The sequence below is a fragment of the Mustela lutreola genome, chromosome 2 (assembly GCF_030435805.1).
Source record: "Mustela lutreola isolate mMusLut2 chromosome 2, mMusLut2.pri, whole genome shotgun sequence".
Lineage (NCBI taxonomy): Eukaryota > Metazoa > Chordata > Mammalia > Carnivora > Mustelidae > Mustela > Mustela lutreola.
In genome coordinates this window covers 21,054,416-21,081,865 of record NC_081291.1, presented here as the reverse complement: position 1 = coordinate 21,081,865, position 27,450 = coordinate 21,054,416, and the positions used below count along the sequence as shown (strand labels likewise).

Here is a 27,450-nt window from a genome sequence, read left to right as displayed (position 1 = left end):
TGATTAGGCTTCTAAGAAAGAGAAATATAAAAGATGGACAGTTTCATTTTATCATGTTGAATTTTATTACTGTCCACATGGGAAAAATAGGATGATGTATGCATTTTTAAGGATATAAAGGCATCTTTAAGCAGAATGTAAGGAATTTCCCAGGCTATCTGACTTTACTAAAAAGTCAGTTAGAGAAAAAAATGAGTAACAAGGGGCAGGGGCACATAAAGAAACCAAAAAGAATCTGGGAAGACAGGGTTCATATGCAAATAGACTGCACTGATATCCAGACCCCGGAAAAAAGTCTAAAAGGCAAGGGCAGGGGCGCCTGAGTGGCTCAGTGGGTTAAGCCTCTGCCTTGGCTCAGGTCATGATCTCAGGGTCCTGGGATCAAGCCCCACATCGGGCTGTCTCCTCAGCAGGGTACCTGCTTCCCCCCGCCCTTGCCTCTCTGCCTACTTGTGATCTCTGTGTCAAATAAATACAAAAAATCTTTTAAAAAATTGAAAAAAAAAAAAAACCAACAACAATTTAAAAGGAAAAAAACCCCCACAACAATTTAAAACCAAAGAGCAGAAGGTAGGCCACCTACTTGTGCTCATCATTCAAGATGTGAACTTTGAAGAAGCGAGGCTGGACTTCTTCAGGCTTATTGTCAGCTGGAAGGGCTTCAGGAGCTGGAAGCCACATGTTGAACTCTGCCAGCCAATTCTGAAGAGTATTAACCTGGTAAAAAGCCAAGTCCAGGAAGAGAGTTTTAAGAAACAAGCTCAAAGCTGAGCTCACTGAGCTTTTCAGTACCTAGCAAGGCATTAACCCAGAGTTCCTCAGAGGGCTGACTATATAATGCCTTCCCCAATTCTTACCGGCACAATGGCAAGAACAGTTTTGGCTGGCGTGTGGCGGAAGAGGACATCGATGAAGGATATCACTTGCAAAGTTTTCCCCAGACCCATGCTGTGTGCCAGGATACAACCAAAGCCACTACTGGTCTTAAACCTCTCCAGGGATTCAACCAGGTTATCATACAGGAACCGGATCCCACCAATCTGACAAGGGACAAACACAGGCAATAGTTAAAGGAGCTGGCAAAGACCAGAGCTTTACAGATGCCTCAGTGGCTCAGTTGGTTAAGCAACTGCCTTTGACTCAGGTTATGATCCTGGAGTCTGGGACTGAGTACCACATCTGGCTCCCTGCTCAGCGGGGAGTCTGCTTCTCCCTCTGACCCTCTCCCCTCTCATGCTCTCTCTCTTTCATTCTCTCAAATAAATAAATAGAATCTTAAAAAAAAAAAAAAAAAAAAAAAGACCATGGTTTTAGTTTCATTCATCCTGGAGTTAGTGAGAATTAAATAAATGAGCAGACACCACACCAGACAGTTGTGGATGGCTACGAAGTTTCCCTGTACCCTGCCTAGTCTATTGGCTGGTGACAGTCTTCCCAGAGAAAACAGAAAATCATTCACCTTGTACAATGACAAGTAGTACCAAATTCTTGACAGGGTCTCTCACTTAGTCCCTGGTTGCTTACCTAGCCCATTCCATGAGGAGCAGTTCTTATTAAGAGTTCTTGTGTTGAGTCAACCTCTGTCTTCAAGGAACTTCCACTCACTGGTTTGGTTCAGGGCTCTGGGTCAACACAAACTACTCTGTTCCCTCCTATCAGAAAGTTGCTCAGACTTCTGACTCTTAAGTCTCTTCTGGAACTACTTCCAGAATCAAATCAATTCCTAATTAAAGCACTTCCCTCCAGACAGCATCTCAATCAGTCTTGCAGCTCTCACAGAGGAAGCTCAAGATCATTAAACCAAGAGATGTAGCACCTTCTACACAACAGGGCAAACGTAAGGCTTGGCCTTCCCATTCATCAGAAACTGGGGTGCCTGGGTGATTCATTCGTTAAGTGTCTGCCTTTGGCTCAGGTCATGATCCCAGGGCCCTGGGACTGAACCCCGCATAGGGCTCTCTGCTCAGTGTGAAGCCCGCTTTTCCTTCTCCCACTCCCCCTGCTTATGTTCCCTTTCTCTCTGTCAAATAAACAAGTAAAATATTTTTTTAAAAGAAAGGAAGAAAAAAGAAAAAGAGAAATTTGAAACATCAAATTCTAGGAGGAAGGATCAGGCCTTTCCAATTTTCCAATCGAGGCTCTAGGTACCGTACAAGTACTTCACAGGCTGTGATGCTAAAAACCACCAGCAGGTGATGCTCTCAGCAAGGAAGCTGAAAGGAAACAAAGAGGAGCGTCAAGATTTGTGGTACCTGATGAGGTTTCACTGCCCGTGCCAACTGCGGGGCCAGGAAGACATTCTCCTCCTCTGGAGGGTGGTTCAGGTTGACGAGGACCCGCCCCAGAGCATCACGCTGGTTTAAGATGTCATTCACATGGGTGCCACCCTTCTCCTCTTCCTCATCCTCCTCACTGACAGACTCACTGCTGTCCACAATGTGCAGAGTGTCCTCCTCTCCAGAGCTCAGTTCAATAACTTCTGAGACAGCCAACAAAACAGAACAAAAACCCAGGGAGCGGAGATAATTTACTGCTCATCACTAAAGCATTACAGCATGGCAAAAAAGTTACAACTTGTCATCACTTGTAAAGTTTTGAGTTTTATTATTTCCCTCTTCCAGCTTCGAGTTAAGACAAGGGAAAACCCTGCATTTACAAGGAGACTCAGGGACATTTGTCACAGTCAGACCCCAAACCCAATGGGGAAGGACTGATTTCTATTCAGAGGTACAGCCAATTGCTCAGGGTGGGCACTAAGTCGGGAGGAAGTGGAGGCACCTCTGGCTCAACCTTACCATCTCGACTGCTTTTTTCATCCTCACTGCCACTGCTGCTGTCCAAACAAATGACTTCCTGGGCAAGGACCCGAGGAGGCAGTTGGGGACCATCGCTTGCTCTTAAGACAATTTCCTCTAGGGAAGAAAAGATGGAAGGGAATGTCAAAACCACACTTAGCTCAGACCTAGCTTCCAAATGACTTAACAGCCTTCTTCCTTTGTTGCCCTCAAAAGAACTACCCCCTGAGGAGCAAAGTAGAGGGGTGTCTCAAATATTTCAGTCCCCTTTCAAACTTCCCTTATCTTTACTGGTTCTTTTCTCCTAGCACCCACCTGACCACTAAAAAAGATCCTAACCCTTGGTATGTTAAGATTCAAAGTTATGAGAGTAAAGATTTAAATAATATCTGAGGAGTATATTAAAAACACACACATGCACTTTTTTTTTTTTTTTTTAAAGTACAGTCCATGCTCAAAGTGGGGCCTGAACTCACAACCTTGAGATTAAGAGTCCCATGCTCTACCCACTAAGCCAGCCAGGACCCCTGAGGGGTACATTTTTACCCATCTTAACCTTTTAGATGTTTCTAATCATGTGCTCCTAAGAAACTAAATGACTAAAAAATATTCTAGACAGGCCACAGTCTCATTTCAGATCCACACTTCTGTGTGTGCCCAAGGCCTCTTCTCCCTACACTTACCGCCACTTTCACTGCTTACCCGGAAGGAACTCCAGGGGAACTGTAGGAATGGGGGCCGCGTAATCCTTCCTCTGTTGCTCCAAGCGTTTCCTTCTTTCCAACTCCTCCTGTTGTGCTGCTTTGGTAACTGGCTCCAACTGATCCTCTCGGAGCAGCTTTCTAAACATTACAAGAGTGAGCACTTGGATTGGCTTGAGATTTGGGCAACGTAATGTCAAGCTAAAGAGTTCACTGCTGACCTCACAGATCTGAGGCATGAGGAAAAGAAGCCCCATCAGTCCCACACATCCATGCAAAAGGTAAGGTTAAAAAAAAAAAAAAAAAAAAGTGGGAGGGACTTCCAGGCTCAGGTGATTCTGGGCTAACATTTTTTCATATTATTTAACTTTCTACGACAAGTCCCTGAAAACTCATCTTTGCACACGACAGATCAAGAATAAAACAGAGTAATCTGTGATTTATCAAGCTGAAAAATAGTATTAAAAAATAGAGTTGTTATCTGGGAAAGTAGGATTATAGATGATTCTGCATCTTTATTTCCCAGAGTCTGAGTAAAATTTTTAAGCTATCATTACATTCAAAAACAAAAAAAGATGAGGGTAGGAGAAGAAAAAGATCTCAATGATCTCCTTTCAATGGGAAAAGAAGGAAGGGCTATGACAGAAGGAAGGGCTGCGGGGGATTTAGACAGTTAAGGAAGCTCACATCTTCCATTCACTTAGCTCAAGGAAAAAACCCTGCTTTGGACCAGAGAGTTTCCTGCCAACTGAAGTTGAGCTCTAAGAAAATGAGAATTCAACTTCTTTGATCTCCTCCTGTTTAGAAACATAAGGGAACGTAAGGGGAAAATAACGGAAAAAACAAGAGCACTCTCTCATACTTGGGCTGCCCCCAGGGTCTCCAAAGAGTAGGAAACTCCCCAGCATAGCCTGAGTGCCCGCCACATTTGCCCCACAATGTCTGACAGCCTGGGGTGGTCCTGAAATGCATCTCCACTATTAATTGGGGCACACAGCTTACACTTTTCTTCTTTGGAAAGGGGACCCTCCTGCTCAAACCAGTGCTGCTAGTGACAGCCTTCAAATGAAGATAATACCTCTCCTCCTTCCCTTCGCCTCTCACCCTGAGCACAACTCACCGTATGTTTCTCCTCATATGGGAGGGCTTCTGAGCTCTCTTCTTTTTGGGGTCCTCGGAGGCTAGGCTCTTGCCTTGGGGGCGCCTAAGCTGCTCTGAAGGCTCAGACTGAGATGAGGTAGTTGAAGTGCACCGCGGTGGCCGCTGCCCATCTTCCTCCAGCTGGGCACATTCAGTGCCACACATGTCTTCCAGGGATGGGTCTGAAAAGACAAGGAGACAGAGGTACAGGGACTAACCGTTACGGGGAGAAAATTGGGTTTTGACGCAGGCACACCTGGGTTCAAATCTCAATTGAACAACTTATTAACTGGTAAGCTAAAGCAAGTGACTTACGGCTCTTTGAATCTCAGTGGACTGATCTATAAAATGAGAACAGTGATGCCTACATTTCAGAGTTGCTATGAGGACTAAATCATGTCTTCATGTATGTGCATGTGCATGTGTGCATGTCTAGAACCAAGCCTGCTCCAGGGCAGGCTCACAACAAATAACAGCCATCACTCTTGCTAAATTTAGCACTCTGATCAGAGTGAGGAAGCTTCATGGCCTCAGAATGCTCTGAAAGAGACAAGAGGTTCCAAGTACAGCTCACACTCACTTGTGTCTCATCTGCCAACAAAGGGAATATTCCTCCTTTTGATGTCTTAAAGTGTTCACTCCTTCAATTCACTGGCCAGTCAATGAGGGCTTACAACATGGCAAACACTGTCCAAGATGCTTCAAGGAATGTTTATATGACTTCCTCCTTGCAAAGAGTTTGTTTTCTAGACATAATAAAGCAAGGTGTGCTAAACACCACAGGAAGGGCAGGTTAACTGATCTAAAGAAGTTAAAAATATAAGACATCATTTTTTGAGCCAGAGATAAGTAGCTAAATGCAGAATAATTGCCTTAGGGTCACAGGAATATGAAAGACAATACTTTGTGGTGTCATCACACAAGGAATTACATGAGAAGTGAAATATGCGTGAAGCCTTGAAAAGTGAGAATGTCTAAAAGGTACTGCGCCTTGAGGGAGGGGAGAAAAGGAGGAAATTTCTGGCAGAGGAATGTCATTTGTGGCATGAAACATTGACAACGACTAGGGCTGGCGTAGGAGAGTCCATGTGCATACCTGTCTTCCTCAGTCTGCTGAGCAACATTCTGTTTACAAGATGGGCAGGCTTTGTCAATCACATAGATCATAAGCTTGTCTCCAAATCCACCAGAGCTCCCAGATACAAGAAGTATACAACTAAAAAGTCTTTCCCAAAGGTAAGAGCAATTGAAAGCTAGAACATAAATGCTATAACTGAGATGCGCTGATCAATGCCACTTGGATCTCAGGCAGGAATGACTCAGGAAGTCTGGGTTTTTGGTGGGATAATTTTTGTTTGTTTTTAACTAAACTTTAAAGATGTGCTTATTTATTTTAGAAAGAGAAAACATGAGTCAGGGCGCAGAGGCAGAGGGAGAGAGACTTTCAAGCAGACTCCACTCTGAGCACGGAGCCCGATGTGGGGCTTGATCCTATGACCCAAGATCACGACCTGAGCTGAAGTCAAGAGCTGGATGCTCCCCCAAGCACACCACCCAGGCACCCTATGCTGTTAACTCAACTTTAAACTTTATTTGGGTTTCACCAGTTTTCCACTAATGTCCTTTTTCTGCGACAGGATTCCATCCAGGATATCATAATTGTATCTAGCTCTCATGCCTCAGTCTCTCTGAACTGTGGCAGTTTCTCTTCTTGTCTTTCACAACCTTGACAGTTTTTTTGAAAAGTACTGGTCAGGTGTTTTGCAGACTCTCCCCTAATTTGAGCATCAGATGTATTCTCATAATGAGAATGGAGTTATGGTTTGTGGGGGAAGAATACTGTAGAAGTAAAGGAAAGGAAAGAAGAAGATGAGAAGGATACTTATCACATCTTATCAGGATACATGCTATCATGTATCATATTACTGGTGTTATTAACCTTAATCACTTGTTTGAAGTGGTGTCTGCCAGATTTTTCCACTATAAAATCACTATTTCCCCCTTTCCATATTTTAGAAGCAAATCACTAAGCCCAGGCACATTCAAGGGAAAGAGAATTAAGCACTATTTCCTGAGAGGGGGCATCAGAGTATTTCTGGACATACATCAAAATACATGCAAATATTTGGGGTGGTAGAGGGCTGTGAGGCTTTGAGAATGCAAATATCCACTTTCTTAAAATTTACCCACTCGTTTTAAATCCATCAGTGGATCTTACCTTGAGAAATTATTACTGTGGTGTTCTAATAGTGGTTTTCTATTTCCCTCTACACGTCAACATTCATTATTTGGAATTCTTCTGTAAGGAAAATCTGTCCCTTCTCCCTCATTTATATATTCAACATTTATTTATAAATAAATCAATATTTATATCAATATATAAATATTTATTTATATCAGTATGGACTCAGGTGCCAATGGGGTAAGAAAAACTGAACACTGTAGGCTTTGGTAAAGGGAGACAGTGTTGCCATAGACTTCAGTGAGTGAACCAGTAAGCCAATGTCCCCAAACAAAAAGACAGACATATCATGAGTCATCATTGTATGCACCTAATCACCAAAAAATAACATATCATCAGCCAGTGGCGAAGTCACAAAATCATAAGTGTCCCCCCCCCAAAAAAATCGCAAGTGTTCCAGATACTCCATCACTGCTTATCTTCTGTGGCTTGGCATATAGCCCCTATTGCCATTGTGGGTTCCTTATGGTCTCTTTTACGTGGATGTCAGGTTCTATAACAGCATGGAGTTGGGAACTAACATTTCCTGAGAGATAACTGAGCATAGAGTTCATTATGGACACAGAAATCAGTCTTCTGGGGTGTGAACACCTGCTGTCTCTTACCTGCTCCTCAATTATAAAAAGGGAGTAACAACTGTCATGCTATTCCTCAGCCTGATAGTTGAGAAGGTGGTTATGTGAGAGAGCCTAGACGATGTACTGGAACTATGTTCGGCACATAGTAAACACCATATAAAACAGCTGCTGCTTTTCCTAGGACTACTCCCATTCCAGCTACAAGGAATGGGTTTGGTTTCTTATCTGGTTTCTTATCTCCTTTCTTATGATAATGGCAAGGTGAATTTTGCTTCCCTCATTCTAAATTTGAGAAACCAAAGCCCTAAAAAGTTTAAAAAAAAGAAAGAAAGAAAGAAATAGCTTGCCTGTGGGTATATAGGAAACAAGCAGGAAAACAGAAGCAGAGAGTTAACAGAATAAGTTTCATGGTCAGGCAATGTCAGGCTAGTGTTGAATCCTGGCTCTGTCACTTACTAGCTCTTTGCTCATGGATTCAACTTTTCTGAGCCACAGTTCCCCACATCTGTAAAATGGGGATGTCAAAAGCTCTTTTAGGGAAAATGTTCTTCTTTAAACCCAGGTCCTGCCACACTCTGTGGAACTTCATACTCCTGACTACACTGAACAGTCCAGGAGCAAACAAAGCAACAGGGCTTAGTCAGCCATGCTGGGGAGCAGTATCTACTTATGTGGAAAATTCAAGCCTTAACTGTATATCTTACTAAAAGATCAGAAATAAGAAAGCAAAAGGAGATGCAGAAATGATACAACCAGCATTGTTCTCACAAAATGAGTGTTTCTTACAAATACACATTTGCATGTGTGAACACATGTATACACACACACACACAATCCCAGCCACATGAGACTGTAGACCACATCTTCATTCTAAATCTCCACATAAGACTACCACAAACTAGCCACTGCTGCCTCTCCTGCCTTTTAGTTTAGCCCAACACACATAGGAGCATTTAATTACCAGGCCCTGAGGGACGCCTGGGTGGCTCAGTTGGTTGGACGACTGCCTTCGGCTCAGGTCATGATCCCGGAGTCCTGGGATCGAGTCCCGCATCAGGCTCCCAGCTCCATGGGAAGTCTGCTTCGCTCTCTGACCTTCTCCTAGCTCATGCTCTCTCTCACTGTTTCTCTCTCAAATAAATAAATAAAATCTTTAAAAAAAAAAAATAAAAAATAATAATTACCAGGCCCTGTACCAAGGCACAATGGAATGGTCCAGATGGGGAAACATGTGAGGTAAGCACCTAACAGCAACAACACTTGGGGAAAGGATACCCAATCCAGTCTTGCCCAAGGGCTGGGTAAGGGGTGCAGGGTGCTTCCTTGCAATAGATGAAACCTGGGTTTAATCTAGTATAATAAGTAGGTACCAGGACGCCTGGGTGGCTCAGTTGGTTAAGCAGCTGCCTTCGGCTCAGGTCATGATTCCAAGGTCCTGGGATCGAGTCCCGCATTGGGCTCCTTGCTCGGCAGGGAGCCTGCCTCTCTCGCTGCCTCTGCCTGCCTCTCTGCCTGCTTGTGTGTACTCTCTCTCTCTATCTCTGGCAAATAAATAAAATCTTTAAAAAAAAAAAATAAGTAGGTACCAACTAGTAAAGGTAAAGAAAGAACATTCTAGGCAGATATAGGAACATAAGCAAAAGGAATGGATACTTTAGACAAGGAGGAATAGTTGGGAAAATACAGGCAGTTCAATACTGGCTAAAATTAGGCAAATCAGCAGCAAGAAGGGCCTTCTGACCCAACAACCATTCCCTGTCTCTCTCCAGGAGCCCCTCAACCAAGGCAGACTGAGGTGTAGACTCAAGATCCTTCCTAGATGCTGGCACAGATGTCAACCCCTGTCCCAGGACTACTTCCAAGGCCCTTTCTTCCTAGCCTTCTACATTCTATTGACAACTGTTTGGGCAGGGAGAGGAAGCTAATGTGGCCAATGTAAAATGTGGGGCTGGAGGGGGATAGTGGGTATGGACATGTGTGCACAAATGCACACGCACTCACATCTGAGTACCAGGGGTGATTCACTCTCCTGCAGCAGCAGTGGAAGTAGCTTCCTTGGCCCTCACACTGAGAGACCACTGGAAGTTTTTAGGTATCTACCTAAAACCTAAATCTACCTGCTTTTCGAAGAGCAAAGGGGAACTAGCTAAGAGAGGCACCAAACAAGAAATGTTCATAAGGGGACAAGGCAATACCACTAACAGAAGCAAGAGATTAAAACATCACAGCCCCTTCTCCGTCACCACAGGATCCACAGCAGGCCTTTTACAAAGGCCTCTCAAAGACACCAAGCGTTTGGGGTGACAAGAAGCACTGGGAATGCAACATGAGCCTTGGCTTGTAGACATCTTCCACCCACTGAGAACGTAAGGTGCTTACTGCCTGTGTGTCCAGCCAGACATGAGAACTGAAAGAGAAGCTCCAAAAGAGCTGCAAGTCTGACTGGCTACCTTCCCCTCAAATGGTCCTCTCCTATTTCCACCTAAAGCACCGTAAAAGGAAAGGTCAGCAACTCTGTTTTCCTTAAGAACTACCACCACTGCTTCACGGCCCCCACGCCTCCAAAGAACTAAACTTCCATGGCATTGTCACATAATATTACTGGCACCTCTCTCCTAACTCACAGCCCTCAATTCTTCCCTCCTAAAGGGGAAGGCTATCACATTCTTCCTCCCAAAGGAAGATGTGGCTGGAGAGCAGAGTCCCTAAGAGGGGTCATCTCTTGCTAAATGGCTACTTCCACCAAAACTGCAGCTTGCCCTACACAATTACACTTGAGGCTGGGTTGGCACACTTCAGCTTGGTGTTTTGCTAGGTCCTCTGACCTGGTTCTGATAATGAAATTTGATGTTCTCCTGGCCTGAAGGCCTTTTGTTTCTATTTCACAAGCATATTTATTGAGTAACCACTTGGAGGAACTGTTGGAAGCAAGGTTAGCAAGTAGGCAGAGAGGACAGAGTCAGAGTATACAGGGGAAGATAAAGGGTCTGAACTTGATCTACTGGGTACTGGGAATTTGTTGCCAACTGCTCTACCTCCTTTTTCTGGTTTCTGCCTTGGAGAGTGTGATGTTTCTGGGAGGAGGAAGAAAAGAATCTGATAACCTTTTAGTATTACAGACAAATTCACAATCAAACATTCCAACTTATAAAGTCTAGCCTTGAATTCCTGTCTGACCCAGTGTTGAATGTGGCCCAGTACAGTAGCAATTTTTAAATGATTATAGTATATACAATTCTTACATACACTTAGTTCAGACACAGGTTTCCCCTTTACACAGAGGCTTTAGGTCTAAACCAGCTCCTTACCAACCAGTATTCTTTTAATTAATCTTCAGCTTCTGGATTCAACAACTACTGTTTACTTGTTAAAGGGCTTTAGTTTATAGATGTACTAATATTTCAAGTTTGTTGTCATGTAAGTTAATGTCTTACAAGTGCTTCATTGCTGCTTCATGATGCTTATTATGAACTTTCTGGTTTTTACATAACATTATAATATAGACCACATCTTAAACTATTCTTAAACTATTACTTCAAAATTTCTATAACTAATTCTTCCCCAATTCAAAATGTGACTTTCCACTGCATGCTCTTTTTTATCTTCTGAAAAATGAACCATATGAATTTACAACCTATTATCAAAATCATTAATTTAACTTTCAAAGACAGTCCTCCCCAAAATTCTAGAATATAATCCACCAAACGCCGCTTAAGAAAAAGAGAAAAGGATCAAAAAGGAGGTAGAGACATGTGGCTTAAAAGTAAATGATTATTACCACCCAAATTCAGGATCATAGAATCATATCTGGTCGCAAATACCTCTGAACTTTCCCCTTCACGTGAGCCAGTTGTGCACAGAGTTATATAAACACCAACAAAAACTTACATAAGCTTCTCAGGAATGAGTTATGAACATCATCACGACAAATATGACTAGGCAACGAGGAACAATGCCAAGAAAAATCTCTATGTTTCACTCATTGGGGGTATAAGGTACACTTTCAGGGGCCTCTCTCTTCTTCCCACCCAATCCCAACTATACAAACAAAGCTCAGTGAATTCCAAGTCTTACCACATGGTGCCTGATGTGATGCAAAAGGATGTATACACCACAACTATTATGTCCGTGTGCCAAAACATTACTTGAATCTCAACACACCTTGAGATCTCACTACTGGTTTGCAAAAATACAGGGAAGAAGGACCATGTAGACAGACTGGAGTGGCAAGTCTGGAGATGACGGACACTCTGTTCTGAGGAACGACCAGCAGTGTGATGGAGCAGGCCAGGGACTGCTTACACCTGTGATAGACTACAGGACGGCATGTACCAGAGGTGGAAGTCCAAGTCAAACACAGAAGGACAGCCCCCCTGGGAAGCCAAGAGTGTCAACTGAACCCAAAGCAATTTCAGCAGCAGCCAGTACCTATGGTGGATTTCCAGGCAAACTGAGGCCTTCTTAGCTGAGACACCAAGATGTGGTAAAAGCAGTATTAGAACATCCAGATGGCTGATTTCCAAGCAAAAAACCAGAGGATAATGTATTGATGTATCTGAATCAGCTAACAATGTAATAAAGATAATATCCATGATTTTTAGAAAACAAAAGAATTATGTTAAATTTGTTAAGCAAGACCACAAGGATGCAATCGGCAAAATCTAGAAATGTATGAAACCAGAGTAACAAGTGAATTCTTTTCTTTTGAAATAAATTGCAGGAAAAAAAAACACCAAAAAGAGGTAGGAAAAACTCAGATTAAAGAGATTTGAAAGACAAATGAACTAAATGTGGGATTTATAGGGATTTTAATGAAATAACAGTAAAAATAATCTTTAAAAGATAATCAGGGATTATCCACACATATTTCATGATATAAGGAATTATTGATTCAAAATACTGAGGTGTGATAATGGTATTGTGTTTATTTTTGTTTTTGCTTTTAGGACTTTAATGCTAGAAGATAGAGTGAAAACACTCTGAAGTTTACAGATAAAAGGTTACAACTTTAAGGATCTACTTCCAAATAATCCAAGGTGGGGAGGAACAAATGAAACCAGACTAGCCTTGTATTTACAACTATTGAAGAGAATACTGGGAATACAGGGTTCATTTTACTACTCTTTTTCTATTTCTTTTGAGATTTTCCAGAATAAAACTTCACGACTGTTTTAATTTTAGAAGTCTTAACAGAAGATAAAATATAATAAGCACGAATCTCTAAACTATTTAGATCCCAACTTTTCCACATTTCTTAATAAATATGCACATATTTTGCACCAGTAACCAATGAATACACATCATTTTGTGTTCTGTTTTGGCCACATGTTACATACATATAAATATTTCTTTGACATAGTGACATAGTCCACATAACTCATCATTTTAATGAAAGGTATCAGTGTATCACAGAATGCTTTGTCATTCAGACTATTTCTTAGTTTTTATTTGTATCTATAGTGGCATAAACATCTTTTACAAATTATTTTTCCCTTTAATTTAATTATTTGCGGTACAATCCACTACAGCTGGGAAAATGAGCAAAGAGTTTAAATATTCCAATATTGGTAAACTTTTTCTATAAAAACCCTGATAGTAAATACTTCAGGTTTTGTGGGTCACAGGTCTCTGTTAAAACTACTCAACTTTACCAGAGCAGCTCAAAAGCAGCCATACATAAACATATAAGTGAACAAGAACAGCTGTGTTCCAGCACAATTCTGTTTGCAGAAACAATTCTGAAAAAGAACAAGGGAGGACACACACTTCCTGATTTCAAAACTTACTATGAAGCTACTATAATCAAAACAATGTGAAACAGGCATAAAGACAGCCATATAGACAACTGAAATGGGACAGAGAGCACAGAAATAAACCCTCACATATATGGTCAAAGGATTTTCAACCAGAGTACCAATACCATTCACAGGAAAAGGACAGTCATCTCAGTAAGCAGTGCTGGGAAAGTCAAATACCCACATGCAAAGGAATGAAATTGGACCCTTACTCTATACCATATACAAAAATTAACTAAAAAATGGATCAAAGAGTTCAGAGTTTCAATATAGGATGATGAAAAAGTTTTGGTGATGGATAGTGGTGACAGTTGCAGAACAATGTAAATTTATTTAAGCCACTAAATTCTACACCTTAATATGGCTAAAATAGGGTGCCTAGGTGGCTTAGTCAGTTGTTCATCCTACTCTTGATCTCAGCTCTGGTCTTGATCTCCGGGTCATGAGTTCAAGCCCTGTGTTGGGCTCCACGCTGGGCATAAAGCCTACTTAAAAAATACAAAATTAAAATGGCTAAAATGGTAAATTTTTAAAAAATATTTTTATTTATTTATTTGACAGATCACAAGTAGGCAGAGAGGCAAGCGGGGCAGGGTGGTGGGAAGAGCAGGATCCCCGTTGAGCAGAGAGCCCAATGCAGGGCTCAATCCCAGGACCCTGAGATCATGACCTGAGCTGAAGGAAGCAGCTTAACCCACTAAGCCACCCAGGTGCCCCTAAAATGGTAAATTTTATGTTATACATATTTTAGCACAGTTGGCTTAGTCATTATGCTAAGTTAAAGAAGTCTGAAACAAAAGGCCTCATATTGTAAAATAATGTATAAATTCCATTTATAGAAATGTCCAGTACAAGTAAATCTCTACAGACAGAAGTAGGCTAGTCATTGCCAGGGACTGAGAGAGAGGATAACAAGAGTGACTGCTTATGGATAAAGGGGTTTTGGGGTAATGAAAAATGTTCTGAAATTAAAGTGGTGATGATTCAACAATCTTGATATATTAAAAAATCACTGAATTATACACTTCAAAATGGTGATTTATACCTCTATACAAATATATACTTTTTTTTTTTTTTTTAATTTGACAGACAAAGATCACAAGTAGGCAGAGGGCAGAGAGGCAGGCAAAGAGAGAGGGGGAAGCAGGCTCCCTGCTGAGCAGAGAGCCCGATGTGGGGCTCGATCCCAGAATCCTGGGATCATGACCTGAGCCGAAAGCAGGGCTTTAACCCACTGAGCCACCCAGGCGCCCCTATATACATATTTTTAAATGTTGGCTTGGTGCTTCTCCTTCCAGCAAAGGTGGAATAGCTTGAGGCAAACCAATACTTGCACTATGAACAGCTAGAAATATGTTATCAAATTTAAAAATCACCACCACAACAAAGTCTTTTGAAGGCTGAAGAGATGCTGAAAGGACCAGAAGTAGAAGGGACAAGATTCCAAGAAAGGGAAATCAAGAAGAGATGAGCCAGCATTCTACTGCCATTCATTCCCCTCTTCCACCAAGTCTGGTTGCCAGAACAAGGTGAGAGTCACCTAAACAGAAGGCTGTTAATAAGAAGCAAAGAAACCAGAAGAACTTTTGACAATTTCATTGGACTAAAATGACAAAACTTGAAGACATGAGGGACCATCAGCCTGGTAAAATGGGAAAGGCAGAACTGAGCCAAAAATTCAGTTTATTTCCATTCAAGTCATTTACTTCATTCTAAAGCTGAGATGGGAAGTTGAAAAGCTAAGAATAAAACCACTGAAAAGTAGAACTGATGTTTCTGTAATCTTGAGGTGCAGAGAAGATAAGGATTAGAATTTAGGAACCATCAGAGCAGATGGGCCCAGTGAACATCCAGACTCTCAGTTAGAACTTACAGGATGGCCACACTCTAGAAACAGGGGTGTACAAGAAGTAAACAAAATCTCTTAAACTATGATCAGCATTTATTCAGCTTTATCCTGATGGATTAAGGAGAGGAAAAAGAAACCCTCTCTAAAGATACTATCTATAGCCTCTATAAGTTTTTATATATACTGTCCAGCATTCAATGAAAAATTACCAGCTATGCCAGGAGACAAAATCAAATGATCCAAAACTAAGAGGAACAGGCAACAGAACCAGAATCACTGGTGATCTAGATACTATAAAATAAGAAACAACTGATAAAACATGTTAAAAAAAAAAAAAAAAGAAAGAAAGAAAGAAAAGAAAAGAAATGGAGAAAATAAATGAAAGGATAATGTCACCAGATAATCAGAATATATATTAATCAATTCTCACTGATATGTGAAATTTAAGGGAAAAAAACAGAGGATCATAGGGCAAGAGCAGAAAAAATAGAACAAGATGAAACCAGAGAGGGAGGCAAATCATAAGAGACTCTTAATCACAGGAAACAAACTGAGGGTTGCTGGAGGGGAGGTGGGTGGGAAGATGGGGTTACTGGGCGATAGGTATTAAGGAGGGCACATGATATACTGTGTACTGGGTATTATATAAAACTGATGAATCATGAATCACTGGCCTCTTCCTCTGAAACCAATAATATATGTTAATTAATTGAATTTAAATTTTAAAAATAAATTTTTAAAAAAGGAAAAAGAATCAAAGACATAGTCTAGAAACAATATATATAGTAAGTGGAATCAAGAAGCTCTGTGGATTATAGGTACGATAAACAGAAAAAAACAAAAACAATAAAAAAGAATTCCTCGGGAGATTATATAGCAAAAGTGTTGAAAACTAATAAAGAAAAAAACTGTATAAGCAGTCACGAGTGGGAGAGAACACAATACCTTCAAAGGAGCAACAATAACAATGGATTCTTGAGACCTGAAGATACTAGAAGATGATGGAAAGTTTCTAAGCTTTTTTAAAAAAAATAACTGGCAACCTAGAATTTTGTACCAACTAACATCACTCAAAAACAAGGGCAAAATAAAGCAACTTTCAGACAAACAACACACAGATTAAATTTGTTGCCAAGAAACATACCCAAAAACAAATACCAAAGACAGAAAGAAAATTATCTCAGACAAAAGAGGGAAGGAGGGAATGAAAAACAACAAAAAGGGAAGTGCTCCTAACCATTTCTAATTGGCACTGCTTGATTTGATGTTTGGTCAAATAAACTCCTAAAAATTAAAAAGAACAACGAAAGATCTATGTGTGGAAAATATAAGTACTGACTAGAGAAAAACATGTTGTGGCACTTAAAATATGTAGAATTAAAATAAGGATATATAACATAAAATGCAGGAAAGAGGTAAACATTTAAAATGTTCTAAGGATGGGCATCTGCATGGCACAGTTGGTCATTGTCTGACTCTTGGGTTTTGGCTCAGGTTGTGATCTCAGGGTGATGAGACAGAGCCCCAAAACAGGCTCCACAGAGTCTGCTTAAGATTCTGGTTAAGCACAGAGTCTGCTTAAGATTCTCTCTCCCTCTCCCTCCCTGGGTGGCTCAGTGGGTTAGGGCCTCTACCTTTGGCTCAGGTCATGGTCCCTGGGTCCTGGGATCAAGCCCCACATTGGGCTCTCTGCTCAGCAGGGAGCCTGCTTCCTCCTTTCTCTTTCTCTGCCTGACTGTCTGCCTGATTGTGATCTCTGTCAAGTAAATAATAAAATCTTTTTAAAAATAAATACATACATACATACATACATACAAAGATGATAAATTTTAACACAACTATATCAATAATTACATTAAATACAAATCAACTAAAGGTTCCAATCAGAAGACTAAAACTGTTAGACTGGATTAAAAAAAGCAAAACCCAACTAAGCGGTGCTATCATGAAAAAAAAATAACAGGAAAAAAGTGGAAAGAGAATAGAAAAAAAAGTTGAAAAAAGATGTTAAGAAATGCTAACCAAAAGCTAACATATCTATACGAATATCAGGTGAAAGAGACATTAGGGTAAGAAGCATAATAGAAATAAAAAGGGACAGGGGCGCCTGGGTGGCTCAGTGGGTTAAAGCCTCTGCCTTCGGCTCAGGTCATGATCCCAGGGTCCTGGGATCGAGCCCCACATCGGGCTCTCTGCTCAGCAGGGAGCCTGCTTCCTCCTCTCTCTCTCTCTGCCTGCCTCTCTGCCTACTTGTGATCTCTGTCTGTCAAATAAATAAATAAAATCTTTAAAAAAAAAAAAAAAAAGAAATAAAAAGGGATGTTTCATAATGACAAAAGGTCAACATACAAAAAAGACATAGCAGTATCAAATTTACATGTACACAATACCTTAGTCTCAAAATACATCAAAACTGAAAGATATACAGAAATCTATAATCATGAGAGACTAACATGCCTCTTTCAAGAATAAAATACAACAGACAAAAATACCAATAAGGCCATACAAGAACTGAATGAAACAATTAACAAACCTGAATTAACAAACATATTTAGAACACTTCACTAGACAATAACAAAACACACATTCTTTTCAACAGCTTATGTAGGCATCATTTATCAAAACTGCCCTTTACTGCACCATAAAGCAAACATCAACAAATTTCATGAAATGAAATTTCATGTGAAATCATTCAGAGTATGTATATGGCCACAGTGAGAGCAAAACAAAGATACTAGAAGTCTAGCAATGCTAGGGAAACAGCAATGTCAGGGAAACTGGAGAATGCTAGACTTGCCAGAGTTGAAAGTTCTCATTAACATCTTATATAACACCTCTACCATCCAGCTGAGACAAAAGAAAGGCGGTCCCTAGGAGTAAGAACCTCTCTAGAGTGAGACCTATATTACATCCTCCTTAACAAAGCCTAAAACCAAGCCCTGACATGGTCTGCAAGAATTTAGAGATTGAGTCCTACCAAATTAGATTGGTAAACACCTTGGGCTTTTCACAGACTGGTACTGAAATGGCACAAAACCAAGGCTTCACAAGTTCAAGGGAATCAATCAGTAACTGAAATGCCTGCTAAACTTAAAATGAACACTTTTTAGAGGAAGATAACAGAATGCAGAGCCTCTACAATATATTATGTGCAAAGACCATTTTATTTAATCAAAAGTCACCAGATATGCAAAGAAAAGATATGCAAAGGAAAAATATCCATAGTCAAGAAAAATTCAATCAAAGGATCTGTTAAGATCCTTTGTTATGATCTCAGAAATATTTAAAGTAGTGTTTCATAGACCTGTTCAGACAAAAGGCCTCCTAAAGATTTTGCAGACAGGCCTAGCAGATCTTCTTTGTTAAAAAACAAAACTTAGGGCACCTGGGTGGGTCGGTGGGTTAAGCCGCTGCCTTCGGCTCAGGTCATGATCTCAGGGTCCTGGGATCAAGTCCCGCATCAGGCTCTCTGCTCAGCAGGGAGCCTGCTTCCTCCTCTCTCTCTCTCTCTGCCTGCGTCTCTGCCTACTTGTGATCTCTCTTTCTGTCAAATAAATAAATAAATAAATAAAAATTTAAAAAAAAAAAAAAAAAACTTAGGGGCGCCTGGGTGGCTCAGTGGGTTAGGCCTCTGCCTTCAGCTCAGGTCATGACCCCAGGGTCCTGGGATCAAGCCCCACATCAGGCTCTCTGCTCAGCGGGGAGCCCGCATCCCCCTCTTTCTCTGCTTGCCTCTCTGCCTACTTGTGATCTCTATCTGTCAAATAAATTAAAAAAATAAAATCTTAAAAAAAAAACCAACTCAGAACAATATTAGAGTATTACCTTATATCAGCCTCCTTGGAAGGCCAACCAGAAAAGAAATTATCTTGAAGAGATTTGTGAGTATAGCTTTTGTCTAATGAAGTGGGTTTTATACTGATACACAAGTTTATAAAGGAAATGTATGAGCCTGAAATGGAGGAGATATAAGCAATACAAAATAAAAAAAGAGTTTGGACCCTCAAACTTCTAGAGGCAGTCAGCAAGCTGGGGTTCAATTATAATATGTTACTTTTTGTAAAATGAAAGGATTATTCAGAAGACAGAACAAAGATTCTAGAGGATAACACCAAAAGCCCTGGAGAAATACTGAGTTCTAATCAAAGAACTAGCAAAATGTGCTCACCTAGGAATTTTAGAACTACTATAGATCAGTGACTGCTGTGTGCCTCATTCCCTTCCCTCTCCCCTACTTTCTCTGCCCCATCTTTTGAATAAGAGTATCTACCTTATCCCCATAACATCTTACATTGGTGGAGACAGAAAACTGGTCTCTTTAGTTCATAAAAGTCTTCAGATAAGAGAAACTGTACTTAAGGAGTGAACTCAAGAAAACTACAACTGAAAGTCACATTCACACATAGATCTGAGTTAGAGGACCAGACCTTGGGCTATAAGCTGATGCTGGACTGGGATGAAATTTTGGAGGTCTTGAGGAAAGGGCGCAGTGTATTTTACATGTGGGATGATGTAAATTACTGTGGCCAGAGGGTAGAATGTGGCAGACAGTGTTTTCCAAATATGAATGTACCAGTATCTTTTATTCCAATGCTTTCCTATAGTCTGACCTTGATCCATCTCCTATTGAGAAGCAGATTCTAATTTTTTTCTTCTGAATCTGGGTGCACTTAGACTTAGTTATAACCAAAGAATAACACAGAAGTGACACTGTAACTTCCAAGGCTAGCATAAAAGGCAATGTAGCCTCCACCCTGTTTGTTATTTAACCCTGGCCACTATCTGCTGCAACTGAGATTGAGGAGTCTAAAAATTTTTTATGAAAATGCAAAGATCCTAGAGTAATCAAAATAACTTTTTAAGACAACAACGAGGGGCGCCTGGGTGGCTCCATGAAGCTCAGAAAGGCTCTGCCTTCGGATCGGGTCATGATCCCAGGGGCCTGGGATCAAGCCCCTCGTTGGGCTGTCTGCTCGGCAGGGAGCCTGCTTCCTCCTCTGTCCCTCTGCCTGCCTATCTGCCTACTTGGGATTTCTGTCAAATAAATAAATAAAATCTTAAAAAAAAAAAAAAAAAGACAGGGGTGCCTGGGTGGCTGGCTCAGTGGGTTAAGCCGCTGCCTTCGGCTCAGGTCATGATCTCAGGGTCCTGGGATCGAGTCCCACATCGGGCTCTCTGCTCAGAAGGGAGCCTGCTTCCCTTCCTCTCTCTCTGCCTGCCTCTCTGCCTACTTGTGATCTCTCTCTGTCAAATAAATAAATAAAAATATTTAAAAAAAAAAAGGCAACAACGAAGTTGGAATTCTTGTACTACCTGATTCAAATGACAATAATGATGATTTTGAGTAAGAATACAGTTATTAATGTAATACAGTCCAGAATTAGACTGCACATTTATAGTCAACTGATTCTTTACAAAGGTACCAAAGTAATCCAATGGAAAAAATTTTTCCAGCACACCTTCTGTAATGGATACAATTCTCACCCTATTCCATGTCATACAGAAACAACAATTCAAAATGGATCAAGGCCTAAACATAAAAGCTTAAACTATAAAACTTCTAGTAGAAAATAGATGCAACTTTAGGTTATATAAAGATTTTTTTTTTTAAGAGTTTATTTCTTTACTTGACAGAGATCACAAGTAGGCAGAGAGGCAGGCAGATTGAGAGGGGGAAGCAGGCTCCCTGCCGAACAGAGAGCCTGATGCGGAGCTAGATCCCAGAACCCCGGGACCATGACCTGAGCTGAAGGCAGAGGCTTTAATCCACTAAGCCACCCAGGTGCCCCAAGTAAAGATTTCTTAAGCAGGACACAAAAAGCTTGAACCACGAGGGAAAAACCTGATAAAGTGTGCTTCATCCAAATTAAAAACTTCAAAACGTATCCTTAAAAGAAAAATGACAAGTCACAGTCTTATAGTCTCATAGAAAACATTAACTCTGTGTGTGTGTATACCTGATAAAAGACTTGTATCTAGAATATATTCTCTCAGGGTGCCTGGGTTGCTCAGTTGTTAAGCAACTGCCTTCAGCTCAGGCCATGATCCCAGGGTCCTCGGATTAAGCCTCACATCAGAATCCCTGCTCAGCAGAAACCCTGCTTCTCCTTCTCCCACTGCCCCTGCTTGTATTCCCTCTCTGTCTGTCAAGTTAAAAAAAAAAAAAAAAAAAATCTTTAGAGAGAGTACCTGTGTGTGTTGGGGCTGGAGGAGAAGGGTGCAGAGGGAGAGGGAGAGAGAGCATCTCAAGCAGACTGCACTGAGCAGAGGCCAATACAGTGCTTGATCTTACGACCCTGAGTCATGACCCAAGCTGAAATCAAGAGTCATATACTTAATCAACTAAGCCACCCAGACACCCTAGAAAATATTCCTTAAAAACTCTACAACTCAGTAAGATGACAAACAACCCAGTAAGAAAAGCAAAAGAGAACAGATATTCCACAAAAGAGGTGAAATGCACATTTAAATTACAATCAGATGCCACTTGATAATCACTAGAATGGCTAAAAGTAATAATACTGGCTGATATGCTTACTTTGGCAGCACATATAATAATAATGACTGAAAGGGGACTTCAACTACTTCCATTTTGACCTCAAAATTTCTAACTGATTAAGTTCTTCTTTCCAGCTTATCTCTTACCTAAGGCAAAAGACCCTGCAGGTAAATGCACTCCATGATGGGAACCAAAACCACCACACTTCAAGCAATAAAGATTATACTGAGCCAGCAAGAGCTCTGGCAGTGATTGACCCCAAGACAATGACTGACTTGACCTTCACTGCCCACCTGCACATACTCACTAACCTTTGTCCCATATTTTCCTTATATAAACCTGGAAGTATTTTCAGCACTTTGGAGACCGCTTTGGGATGCTAGTCTACTATCTACCCCATGTTGGCATGACTAAAATAAATTCCTTTCTTGTTTCACCACAGTTAGTCTCTCTGCCTTTAGATTTTGTCAGCAGCAAGTGGCAAACCTGCTCTGTTTGGGACCCCGGAGCCAGGTGCTCTTGCACCCCTACCCTTGGTTACATGACCATACAACATGCTTGCAAGGATATGAAGCACCTGGAATTCTCACATACTACTGGCAGGAGTGTGAAGTGGTGCAATCACTTTGGAAAAACATTCTGGCATTTTCTAATAAAGTTATACATGCCACAGCAATTCATATCTTAGTATTTTATCCAAGGGAAACTGAAAACTTACCTCTAATTATTAGAAACCAAGTCAGCTTCACAGAATTGTTCAGAACAGGTTTACTCATTAGATTAAACGTCTATCAACAGGTGAATGGATAAACAAGTTGTATTCAACTTTTTGCAGTTGGAATACTACTCAACAATAAAAACGAACAAACTAGGCACATGTGCAACAAGAGATGAATCTCACAGACACCATGCTGAGCAAGAGGCTAAGCAAAAAGAATATGTACTGAATAATCCATGTATATGAAATTCTATAACAGGCAAAGCCAATCTATAATGACAGAAATGAGTTCAAAGTGGTTGCCCAGAAAACTGACTACAAAAGGGCATGAGAACTTTCTGGAAAAATGGGTATTTTCTATATCTTGATCAGGGCAATCATATTTGTCAACAGTCATCAATCTATACAAAGAAGATATGAATTTTACTATATATAAACTGTATAGTAAAACTGATTTTTTAACAATATTTTATCTATTTATTGGAGAGAAAGTGTGCGCACATGCGCACACGAGCTAGCATGAGTGGGGCAGGGGCAGCAGGAGATGGAGAACCAAACTCCGTGCTCAGTAGAGAGCCTTATGTGCAGCTGGATCTCAGGGTCCTGGGATCAACCTGAGGTGAAGGCAGACACTTAACTGAGCCACACGGGCACACTTAACACTGATTTTTTAAAAATTTGTGATTGGGATGCCTGGGTGGCTAAGTGGGTTAAGCCTCTGCCTTCCGCTCAGGTCATGATCTCAGGGTCCTGGGATAGGGTCCCACATCGGGCTCTCTGCTCAGCAGGGAGCCTGCTTCCCTCTCACTCTCTCTCTCTGCCTGCCTCTCTGCCAACTTGTGATCTCTGTCTGTCAAATAAATAAATAAAAATCTTTAAAAAAAAATTGTGAGGGTGCCTGGGTGGCTCAGTGGGTTAAGGCCTCTGTCTTTGGCTCAAGTCATGATCCCAGGGTCCTGGGATGGAGCCCCACATGGGGCTCTCTTCTCAGCAGGGAGCCTGCTTCCTCCTCTCTCTCTGCCTGTCTCTCTGCCTACTTGTATTTCTGTCAAATAAATAAATAAAATCTTTTTAAAAAATTGCAATATTGCTAAAGTTATACTTAAAGGTAAATCCACATCCTAAAATCAGTGTCAAAAAATAATAGTGAAAACCAAAGTTGTGGGCGTCTGGGTGGCTCAGTTGGGTTAAGCCACTGCCTTCGGCTCTGGTCATGATCTCAGGGTCCTGGGATCGAGGCCCGCATCGGGCTCTCTGCTCAGCAGAGAGCTTGCTTCCCTCTCTCTCTGCCTGCCTCTCCATCTACTTGTGATTTCTCTCTGTCAAATAAATAAATAAAATCTTTAAAAAAAAAAAAAAAAACCAATGTTGTAAATTTTCTTCTCAAAAATTAGAAAAAGAAGAGGAAATTAAACCTAAAGAAAGTAGTAGGAAGAAAACAATAAATATAAGATCAGATGGGGTGCCTGGGTGGCTCAGTCAATTAAGCATCCAACCCTTGATCTCAGCACAGGTCTTGATCTCAGGGTTCTGAATTCAAGCCCGACACTGGGCTCCGCAATGGGTATGAAGCTGACTTTAAAAACAAAACAAAACAAAACAAAACAAAAACAACAACAAAAAACGGTAAGAGCAAATGGATGAAATAGAGAAAAACTACTTTAAGAGAAAAACAAAACCAAAAGTTCAGTCTTTGAAAAGAAAAGCATAATGCTACACCCTCAGAGAGCCCCACCCCCACTCCACCACCCAGGCTAAAGTAGACCCTTCCTCCCTATCCCTGGGGCTCTTTCCCTCCCTTGGTCTACATGGTTCTTATCAAAATCTGAAGTTATTTTAATAATTTGATTCAACTCTTAATATCTGTCTCTCCTTCTGGACTGTAGACCCTTTAGGGCAAGGATTCTGTCCATCTCATTCACCACTGTATCTCTAAAGCCAAACTTAAAATGCCTGCTACATAAGAGAGGCTCAAAAAATTGTCTTGAATTTTTTTTTAATGAGCTTGTTTTTTATAAAAGTTGCTATTAGAGGGGCACCTGGGTGGCTCAGGCAACCCAGTCTTGATTTGGGCTCTGGTCATTACCTCAGAGACGAGGGATCAAGTCCCATGGCAGGCTCCACACAGTGGGGAGAGGTCGGCTTCCACCTTTTCCCTCTCCCTCTGTTCCTCCCTCCATTCACATGCATGCACACAATCTCTCTCTTTAAAATAAATTTAAAAATGAATCTTTAAAAAATTACTAGAGAAAAATATGTATGAATTAAAAAATCTACCAGCAATAAAAGAGTATACCAGATCTTATTAAATATGTTTACTTATCATATGTAGGCACACATTGATAGTTCTCTGGGATCAAGAGTTCTCTGACTGTACTGTACAAATGTCATGGTAAGCCAATATATTTGCCAACAGGCCTAAAAAAGTTTAAAACTCATGCAAGCCAAAATGCGATTCACATTCAAAATAGTCATGGAAGTCAGAATGAGTGAAAAAAAATTATCATCATACTTGTTCCTTGGAAGAATAAATCTTCACAGTATTAATACTAAGGAGCATTAGCAGATCCTAAATTAAACACATTTTTAACAAGGGAACCAATACCATTCTGACTAACTCATGAAACAACCTAATACTTATGAAGAAAAGAAATGCCAGACTTCCCACTGGGCTCTCACAGGGGAGGAGAACGAATGCAAAACATTTTCAGACACCAGGGTTGCACAAGCTTTCTCAACCTCAGCACTGTCGACATTTTAGACTGGATAATGCTTTGTTGTAGAAGACTGCCCTGTGCATTGTGGGGACCTTCAGCAGCATCCCCAGCCAGGTTCATTGTCACATCTTCCCAGCTGTGACCACCAAGAATATCTCCAGACATTGCCAAATGTCCCCTTGGGAACAAAACCAATCCCTGATGAGAACCACTGCTTTTAGCACAATCAAGACAAAAACTATAAAGAAACATTCACTTGTAAACACAACTACACATATTTTCAACCAATCTGAAATTCTAGCCCTGTGTTGCAGACCAATTTAATTTTGATTCTACTCAGCATCATGATGATTTCTGGCCACCTCTGCAACCAAAGGTAAGAATTACAGGGCTCTCAGCAAAACAGGAAAGCAGGAACCTCTGAGCAAAAGATGGAAAAGAAGACAGACTAAGGCTGTTACCTTGAAAGAGTCTAGCCTAATTTGTGAATAATATTTAAGGAGTTATGAGAAAATGTAAAGCAAATGCCTAGCTCTACTAAAAAGTCTTATAGACAAGGTAATATCTAAAATAATTTCATGAAATAAAAATTTAAAAATCCAAATAAAACAAAAGAGGATGATGAAAACCACATTTCAATCTTTAAAATATGCCTCTCCTATGTCCTCTTTCTTTTTCACCCATGAAAGAAATGACTCTCAAACAATGGAGGGGCACCTGGGTGGCTCAGTCGTTAAGCATCTGCCTTCAGCTCAAGTCATGATCCCAGGGTCCTGGGATAGAGCCCCACATCTGGCTCCCTGCTCTGCGGGAGGCCTGCTTCTCCCCCCTCTACTCCCTCTGCTTATGTTCTCTCTCTCGCTGTGTCTCTGTCAAATAAATAAATAAAATCTTTAAAAAAAAATGGAAAAGCTTAAACTACAATAAAATTACAGATTTTTTTTTTACAACAAAGAACACTATGGGGCACCTGAGTGGCTCAGTGGGTTAAGCCGCTGCCTTCCACTCAGGTCATGATCTTAGGGTCCTGGGATCGATGCCCGCATCGGGCTCTCTGCTCAGCAGGGAGCCTGCTTCCTCATCTCTCTCTGCCTGCCTCTCTGCCTGCTTGTGATCTCTCTCTGTCAAATAAATAAAATCTTAAAAAAAAAAAAAAAGAACACTATGAATGATGTTGAGATAAACCATAGGCTAGATGCTATTTACAATATAAATAACAAAGGTTTAGTATATCCAGAATATAACAAAGAACAGTTTAATTCTGAAAAATTTCATTACCTCTAGTAGTCAAAACTGAAATCATTACTTCAGAAATTTACGCTGGTTCTTGAAGTATTTCCCCACTTTCTCCAACTTTATTATTCCATCAGCCATGAGAAAACATCCACTAATTCTGTCTCTCCTTAAGTCTTCAAGCTAAACACAAATGCTCAATCACACACTCAGCCTGATTTATACCATCCTGCCATCCCCCAGAATTCTGGAACCAACCCCACACCTAGCCATCAGAACACATTAAGGAAAAGAAACCCCAGTGCCCAGGGTGTGAAGGTGTAGAAAGAGCTGAAGCCTATCTAAAACCAGCTGTAGCCCATCTAAGAGCAAAAGCTGAGCCAAGGCACCTAGTGACTGAAGCACCTAGCCACCTAAGACCAGCTGCCTGGGGTGGGAGATTGGGGGAGAGGGGTTCTTCCTTCCAGACTCTGCTAAAGGCCTCAAGTGATAATAGACTGGCTACTCTTTCCTCAAAATTTTACTTCCAAAGGTCTCTTCATCTCTCCAGTAAAAAGGAACAGGCTAGGGATCTTATGGGAAGACAAGCAATGGAATGTTTCCTTGCTTGTTTCCCAAAGTATGAGTGATTCAAACAAGGGAGAAATAAAAATAGAATTAAATACTCAAGCTTAAATTATTCCTGGTAACTTCGGAATCACTAAAGGGTCAGTGCTTCCTCCACCTGCCATTCAGCACTACAAAGAATAAGGTGGTTCCGGAAGCTGCAGCTGCTTGATGTTATATAACCAGAAAGAGGTGTCAGAACTGGAGCTGGTTCAAGGGCCATGTCAGTCCATGCTGGGCTTCCTCCTCTTCATCGAGACTCCCAACTGGCAAGACTTTCTCAAGGAGGCTAGAAAGCAATCTCCTGGCATTCCCATTGAGCCTGAGAGCTGAGATTTAGAGGGGCAAACAGGATCTCTGCTTTCCCAAAGTAGGGATTTTAAAAGAAGAATGAAGAGAACAAGCCTAGTTCCTCCCTCTGGAACTCAGCTGGTAAAGCCCCACACCCATTCCCCCACCTGGAAATCCACTTTTAAATGGTGCCAGAAGCACAGAAGAACATATTAATCTTTCCGTAACATGCAAACTCCGCCAAACCCCCTTAAGGGTGTCCACAACAAGCAAGAGGAAACTAGGA

The 27,450-nt window shown here is 41.0% G+C and overlaps 1 protein-coding gene and 1 pseudogene across 6 annotated transcripts in view; one reads left to right on the top strand and one right to left on the bottom strand.

Moving 5' to 3' along the window:
• RAD54L2 (RAD54 like 2) overlaps positions 1-27,450 on the bottom strand; it is a 115,566-nt gene that overhangs the window by 25,920 nt on the left and 62,196 nt on the right. For 5 of the 6 annotated variants that reach the window (XM_059161032.1, XM_059161035.1, XM_059161033.1 and 2 more), the window contains 6 exons: positions 4,617-4,818; positions 3,498-3,637; positions 2,796-2,912; positions 2,253-2,479; positions 858-1,040; positions 584-717 (listed from right to left, as the gene is read on the bottom strand). In XM_059161032.1, coding sequence (XP_059017015.1) covers positions 584-717; positions 858-1,040; positions 2,253-2,479; positions 2,796-2,912; positions 3,498-3,637; positions 4,617-4,818 — 1,003 coding nt within the window. The remainder of the gene's footprint in view (positions 1-583; positions 718-857; positions 1,041-2,252; positions 2,480-2,795; positions 2,913-3,497; positions 3,638-4,616; positions 4,819-27,450) is intronic. The other variant, XM_059161036.1, reaches the window with a different exon arrangement.
• LOC131826018 (SNRPN upstream reading frame protein-like) lies at positions 11,734-12,410 on the top strand (annotated as a pseudogene).